At 45.6% G+C, this 7,686-nt stretch overlaps 1 protein-coding gene across 2 annotated transcripts; it reads left to right on the top strand.

Annotated features, from left to right (window-relative positions):
* The first annotated feature begins 510 nt into the window (after positions 1-510).
* Positions 511-7,047, top strand: mpzl1l (myelin protein zero-like 1 like). 2 transcript variants are annotated; one of them, XM_084441996.1, is made up of 6 exons: positions 511-647; positions 1,771-1,946; positions 3,014-3,227; positions 3,418-3,541; positions 5,667-5,772; positions 6,928-7,047. In XM_084441996.1, exons 1-6 carry the CDS (start codon positions 575-577, stop codon positions 7,027-7,029), a joined length of 795 nt encoding a protein of 264 aa, XP_084298122.1. In that variant the 5' UTR covers positions 511-574; the 3' UTR covers positions 7,030-7,047. The 2 variants fall into 2 exon arrangements, with proteins under 2 accessions (XP_084298122.1, XP_084298121.1); XM_084441995.1 differs by having other exon boundaries at positions 5,667-5,781; positions 6,928-7,036.
* Positions 7,048-7,686: the final 639 nt, after the last annotated feature.

Genomic DNA, 7,686 nt, shown 5'->3' with positions numbered 1-7,686 from the left:
ATCATCATAGCAGCTTCATTGCTAAATGCATAGCATGTTAGCCGACGTCATTACATGACTTCCTATCCAATCAGAGGCAGAGTAGGGCGGGTCTTCCTATGGTGACGTGTTTTCCGCCGAGCTCGCAGGACTCACTAACGCGCGACCAGCGTCCCCGAGGCTCGTGCACAGCACATGTTTCAAATGGCTCGATACAGGTATTGGTGGCTTCAAAAACAAACAAAACCCCATTGAATTAAAAGTTTATATTGATTAGATTGGTCTCTGATGCTGAATGATACCGAGAAATTTTTTTTTTTCCTTTTCTAGCCCTATCTATCATCATCCACAAACCATGGGAAATAAGGGTCTTGGGCCGCATGCCGTGACGTGACTTGCAATACCGGGCTTGGCCTGAAAGCCCATGGTGGCTTCAATGCGCCAAGCTGATCCTGGGGGCTTGGTCCCAAATCATTTGCGCTCAGTGCCCTCCTAGTTCCTGTTTCTGACAGGAAGAGGGAGGATTTGTGAGGAGCAGCTGGAGTTGCTGGCTGAAAAAACAGGGAGGGGGCGAATCACTGTTACATTCTAAATTATGGAGCTAAGACTGACAACCCCGGCGTGTAATTGTGTTTTGCTATGCGGACTAACGTTAAACGTTATTTTTGGTAAGTGTTTACAACATTTTGATCGGTTGGCTCAGGCTGATATACTAATGTAGGCTAGCTATCTCCGAGCTAACGTAGCACTAGCTAGCTCTCAAAGCTAACTTAGCACTAGCTAGCTAACGTCAGTAAGATAACAGTTGCTGTGCTGCATGCAATCTACTGTAGCTAGCACTAAACTACGCCAAGCGATAGCTAGCTAGCCAAACTAACGACCTTCAGCTCTGCTCTAGATAGATAGCTGGATCTGATGTGCTTGAACGGGGTTCATGTTAGTGGTGGTAGCTAGCTAGTAGTCTGGTAACGTTAGACACAGCTCAATAGCGAGAGTTAGTGCTAGCTAACTTGATTAACGTTAGCTGGCTATGCAGCTATTCTAGCTAACGTTAGCCTGCTCTACTTGGTTTTGTTACCTTGCGTTTACACTTAGCGATGTGCATGTAACTTTACGTGATAACTGTATCCTAGAATCACATTATAAACACAAAGAGGAAGGCTCGTTTACAGCAGAGCCATGGGTGTGAAACCAACGAGTCACGTGATGTTGACATCGACCTCAAACAATTAATTTCTATTTTGGGGATTTGCCTGTCCTTAATCTGAATGAATAACAATAACTAAAAAACACTTTTGACCATGTGACTCATATATAATTGGCACACTGGCATTTCTGTATCAGATAGTTGTAATCTGTAGGTGTTGGCTCGGCTCTGTCCGTGTGTTGCAGGCTCACAGTGTGAGTTTGGTAAAAAATCAAAGGATTGCAGGAAAAGTGTCCAGCTGTTTTATTATTGTAGATTGCTGAGTTGGCATGTTCTTGTCACTGTAACTGCCTGCCTTCTCGCCGGTAGTTTTTCGCGGCAGCCTCCAAAGCCCTCGCAGTCATACAACCATCTGGTACACAACCATCTGGTACAGAAATGTCAGTTGTTCTTCGTGGTAAATATCTTCTGATGAGGGGGGGGGCCTGCTGAACATCTTTCAGCAGACGTGTTAAGTTGAGCTAGTGGGGCGTAGTCGACATGCTGTTCTATAAAGGAAAATTAAGAGCCAGAGCTATTTTCTAGTAGTATAATGAAACCTCAAGAATAAGTTGTTTAAACCCCCCCCCTTTTTTTGTCATCAGGAATTTGTCCTATTACAGCGATAGACATGTACACCCCTCCGGAGCTGATGGTGGAGAATGGCACGACCGGGATCCTCAAGTGCTCCTTCACTTCCAGGGAAGTGATCAGCAGCCAGGCCTCTGTGACATGGAACTTCCGCCGAGCGGGATCCGATCCCACTAGTTCAGGCATTTCGGTGGGTTTGTGTGTGTGTGTGTGTGTGTGTGTGTTAGGGCTTCACAATTAATCGTGAATTAATCGAAATCGCAATTATGACCTCCACGATTAACTGATCGCAAAAGGCCGCAATTAATGTGATTAATAATTTAGCTTTGAATTTAGTGTGCTAGGACTACACGGACGAATCACAGGCGCTTATGCTGTCTGACCAATCATATGCATTCCCGCTGAGTTCGCTGTGCGCAGCAATTTCACTGAAGACAGATAGCAGTAGGTGAAGACAAGTGTCACGAGTACATGAGTAGTGAAAAAAAGCGAAAACGAGGTCAGTGAGTTAGTAGCAAGAAAGGGGTCAACGTCCGTGATTTGGGAGCATTTTGTCTTACAAACAACCGAGGGGCGTTAGCCGGCGTTGAGTGTTTCCTCTACCGGCGTCTTCTCTCGTCATGTTTCCTCAAACCTCGTCTTTGAATACATTCCTTCAGCCGTTCTCTTCTTAAGGACCAGGTTGTTGAGACTTGAGATTGAGAGGAAGTAACAGGATAACAGAATTCAAGGCTGGGATGTTGTCGGGCCTTGCAAATGGCTTTGATTTCGATTAATGACTGTTCTATGAATGGTGTTATGCCTAACAGTGGATTTTGCTATGCAAGGACCTGCCGGTGTGGACAGATAGCACGTTGTTCCCTACACTTCTGCTCTAGTTTCCTTCCCTTGCCTGTCTTCTTTGCCTATCCTGAGCCGTGTGGGGACTGGGGAAGTCACATCATTCGGTGGTGACATTATCTGATCCTCGCCAGCGTCAGTCCTCTCATCTTTTAAACAAATGACAACTGCGGACTTCCGTGTTCTATGGAAAACCTTTGTCCAACTATTGCCTGGCGTCATTTTATATGGAACCGAAAGCTTTGTAGATTTCAGGAAAGGCGAATTGATGTTCTGATGTGCTGAACATAGCGCACAGTCATGTAGCTATACACCTCCCAACTTCTGTCATCGCATGTGGGGTTTAACCATTGCGCAATCCACCCCCCCTGAATTCCACTCAATCTTTCTCTCGTTTCTTTTTTTTTTACGACACAGATTTTTTATTATGGTGCTGGGAAAGAATTCCAGGGGAACCTGCCACAGTTCATAGATAGAGTGAAGTGGATCGGAGATCTGAACAAGAGGGACGGCTCTGTACAGCTACTGCAGGCCCAGTTCAACGACAACGGCACCTATCTCTGTGACGTGAAAAACCCTCCGGACATATCGGGCAGGCCAGCTCGCACAGAGCTGAAGGTCGTCATGAAAGGTACACATGCAGAGAGCTGAAGGTCGTCATGAAAGGTACACATGCAGTAGATTCAACGACAGTTCCAGACCGTTGTCTCTTGAAGGGGCAGTTCCAAAACTCAAGAAAAGAATTGAAATAGGATTGAACATACTCATTATAATAATATTTGGCTAAGATGACGTAGAGCGTGTTAACCTGTGTTTTGCAGAGTCCCTGCCTCAGACCAGCATGGCTGTCATAGTCGGGGCCGTGTGTGGCGCCGTCATTGGTCTCGTCCTCATCGCCGTGGTTACCTGCCTGATCATTAAGAAGCACCAGAATGATTACAATGGGTAAGTAAGATGCTTAGATCACTTAAGACCAACCAGGGTGGGGTCACTCACCACCAGAATTCAGTCAGAACTGACCAACACTCTTGAGATGTTCACCAGAAACATCTGTTTATGTTTAGATTGAAGCAATAACTTCAACACAGTGACACCATTCACCCTTAATATTTCTCCGCTCTTGTGTGCAAACTCTTCTTTAAAAAAAAAACAACAACAAAAACAATCACTGCATGTAGTAATATCTGTCGACAAGTTCAATCACAAGGAACTGGATCTCTCTAGAAACATGCATCCTAATGTTTATGGCCGTCTTTCTCTCAAAGTGCTCTGCGCATTGAATGTTGGTCTACCTCCCCTTTGGGATTACATGGCGTGAATCACTTTTTCTCTCTACTTCCCTAACCCCCTGGATATGAGTGTCAGATCAGCGGAAGGGATCTTAGTCAGCAGACCTAACACTTAACCGCAGCATGGGACTAGAATGGAAAGAGGGAAGTTGGTCGCCGCTTGAGGTCTCGGGTCTAAGGCCCTGGTCTGGTTTGTTTTTGATTAAAACGTGTCTCATCAAAAGTAACCCTGTCAGAAAATTCAGACGAGAGGCTGAATCTCCTGCGTGGGTCTTTGCGGGGGGGTTAAACACCACTTCCGCCCCCTGCACCGTAAAGCATGCGTTTCTGATCCGGGCCGCGTCACTCAGGTTAACCCAGAGGAAGTCACGCTTCCTTTAACGACTGACACATGACTATGAACTATGTTATATTTTTGAGGATCCATGCCTGTCAGCGGATTCCTCATTAGACTATTGACTTGTTTTGTTGTCTTTTTGAATGCGATTACATGTTTGGATGCTGATAAAGACGAGACTAAAAAGTGTCATTAGATTCAAAATGGAGAAGAGAATAGTGATAGATGTCGACTTCTCGATCAAATCCGAGCACACGCAGTAGTACGCCTAGGGGGCATTGAAAACAGCTTGGCTTGTCATCTAACACTCATGTTCTTGTCTGCCACTCATCCTCTACTAACCACTAACCCCTGCTGTGACTCACCGCCTGCTCTCTCCTTCTCCCACTCCCTCTACCTCAAACACACACCCACCGTCTTCAGACTCCTGAAATGCAATTCTAAAGAATTGCATTTGTAGCATTATTCTCTAATGGAGAAATGGCAAATAGCAGCTCTCCATTATCTTGACTTGTTTGCTCCTTGTTAATTACTTTATTACTCTGAGAATGACCATTGGCATAGCTTCATTAGTTTGTGACAGCTTAGCCAGTTATAAATGCTTTCTAGCTGAGAGACCTTAGAGAGAGAGCGAGAGAGAACAACATTACCTTATTTAAAAAGGAGGATGTGGTGTTGTGTTTAGCTTCGAGGGAGTGCCATGTTTACTCAGTGTGTAGTTGACCAGTCACTGATATTGGTATAATACGAATGCACACAACACTAATCTCCCAAGTAGGTTATAGTATAGGAAGTATTTGATGAGTGATGCTCAAATGTTCAGAATGTCTCTGACGGAAGTCCTCTGTACATCTTGTGACAAATCTGTATCATCAATAGCCATGTTTCCATCCACACGTTTTATGCGAATTAAATTATATTGAATGAAAAATGTCTTATGGAAACTGTAAAATTCGATTAAAAGTCATGAAAATCGACAAAATGTTTGTACTGTCGATCTCGTCGGATTTTCTCTTGTTCGATAAAAGGCTTTTGTGATAAATGCTTTATCCGATTTAAAGCTCTAGATGGAAACGCAAGTTCACCGGCTTTATTCGCATTAATATTTTTATGGATCTTCACAATTCGATTGACAAGGGGATGGAAACATTGCTAGTGTTTATTTGCCTATATATTTGCATGCTTGTCTTGTCATCATCTCTGCCTAATGTCTCTCCTCCCAGCAACCAGGAGCAGTCATTTAAAAAGAGCAGCATACTCTGTCCATACTATATGTCCCCATTATCTCATTGCATTTTTGTCTGTCCGCCATATCCTTGTCTGTGTGTGTGTGTCTGTGTTCATCTCGCCATCTCTCTCTGCGCCAACGCTTCCCGAACTGTGCACACGTCGCCCAAACCCCGGCAAAATTGCTCGCGCCTCCCCCCCCCCCTACAAACACTAGCTGCGTCTCCGTGGAGAGTGTCAGCTCCCACACGACACGCCAAGGGAAGAAGCCCGAGTCGAGCACAGAGGGCGTCAGGTGTAGCAGCCCCTCCGCCCCGGTCCAGGTAGGAGCTGTGAGTGACCAACCAACCAACCGCCACCCCACCCACACCACCCACCCCACCCACACCATCCACCCATGGGACACCTCACGGGGGGGGGAGGGGGGGGGGGGTCTACCACCACCACCACCACCACTGGCTGGATCAGTGGTCTCCAACTGCAGTTCTGTCGGAAGGCATGCCGTTTTTTTTACCCTAGCCCCGAACCTTTGACCTTCTAACCTACGAGTCACCCAGACGTTTATTGGTAGTGTGGTGAACCTTTGACCTTCTAACCTATTGGTCGCCAAGACGTTGATTGGTAGTGTGATGTTTGCTAACGACGGGCTAGAACAAAAAATGCCGTACGCCCCAGAGCTCGCCAGAACCTGGGTTGGCTTATACTCCACTGGCTCAGTGGGTCTTCATGATGCGCTCACAAGCAATGCATAATAAGCTCTTCAAGTAGCGCTTAAGCCCTGCGGACGAATTACCTAGAATTTCTCTTTGTTGTTCTGCTGTTTCTGATGCAATCATGACCAGATGCCTGGGAAGGGATTATGCATTGCTTCTGGATGTCAAGCGGCTCCATCCGTAGACGCTGACAGCACTTTTGTAAGACTTTAAGCAGGGAAAAGAGGGCCTCTATTCAGCGCCCTCTGCTCTGTAAGGCCTATTTTCAGTCAGCTGAGGTAGCCGCGCAGGTTTGTGGGATTCGCCGCCGTCGCGGAGGCGGGTCATGAGACGAGCTCGTCTCTCATTACATTAGAGACGTGTCGGGGCAAATCTGGCGGGGACGGAGTCACATTCCTCGGGTCTCACAAAAACACGCTACAGTACATTCTGAAGGTTGCGTTTATGTTTGTGTGTGAAATCCGCCCAGTCTCTAGTGTCCGGGGGTGGTGGGGGGGGCTGGGAGCTGCACCCGCTGCGCTGCACATGCCCAGAGGCCACAAACGGAGGTCGACGGAAGGAAAACAAATCAATGGAAAATTGCTAGATGGGAAAACGCTTTAGTGCAAGTTACAATTTTGAAGGGGCCTTTCATCTATTCTATCTGCACATTGCCCTCTTCGGTTCCCACACCCAGTTTGAACTTAATGTTGGTTTTGCGGGTTCTTCTGTTGACGTTTTTCTCTTTTCTTTCTTTCTTTGTTTTCCCCCCATCTTTCCCAACAGGGACCGGTGATATACGCGCAGCTGGATCACTCAGGAACCAAGAACCCCAACTCGTTCCACAAGATGGAGCAAGTGGTCTACGCCGACATCCGGAAAAACTGAGACCCAGGGGGGGTGGGGGGGGGGTTGGGACAGTATAAAGGGACAGACCACCATAGCTCACTGCTCGCTGTTTTGGGATGGGTGGGTTGGGTTTGTTGAACATGGGGATGAATTGATGCTGTTGAGTTGTGAACGTTTTTATTTTCCTCTGTGTCTGCTGAAGGCATTGCATGTTCATGTTTGTGCAAAAAAAACAAACATGTATTCTGAGGCTTCAAATATGAGAACAACTCAGAGGATAAGAAAAATACTCCATTGTATATTAACTGCATGCTTAGGACTTGTAAATACATAGGATTGAGTTGTTTTCTGAATACAGGGACCATGAAATATATGATTTCATTCCAAAAACATGTCAAAATATCCTGTTGGATACCTTCCATGCGTTATGTTATAACAGTCGTATGTTACCCAAACCATGGACCAACCAATGTAGTGACTTTTTATGTTGTAGAGACTATTGTACTTTAGATGTTAACATTGTGTTGCTATATGCATTATTGAAACATTGCCTGGTACTGACTTCAACAGCAAATGAAACAAAAACAACGTAAACCAAATCAAATCGTATTCTTTTTGACACAAATTGAGTTGTATTGTACAGAAAATATACACTGTTTTTGCATGTAATTTATTTACTAACCGCAACTATTCATG

Source organism: Borostomias antarcticus (assembly GCF_949987555.1).
Source record: "Borostomias antarcticus genome assembly, chromosome: 1".
In the NCBI taxonomy this organism is placed as follows: Eukaryota; Metazoa; Chordata; class Actinopteri; order Stomiiformes; family Stomiidae; genus Borostomias; species Borostomias antarcticus.
The sequence above is the reverse complement of the archived record's forward strand: the minus strand, read 5'-3'. Positions and strand labels throughout refer to the sequence as shown.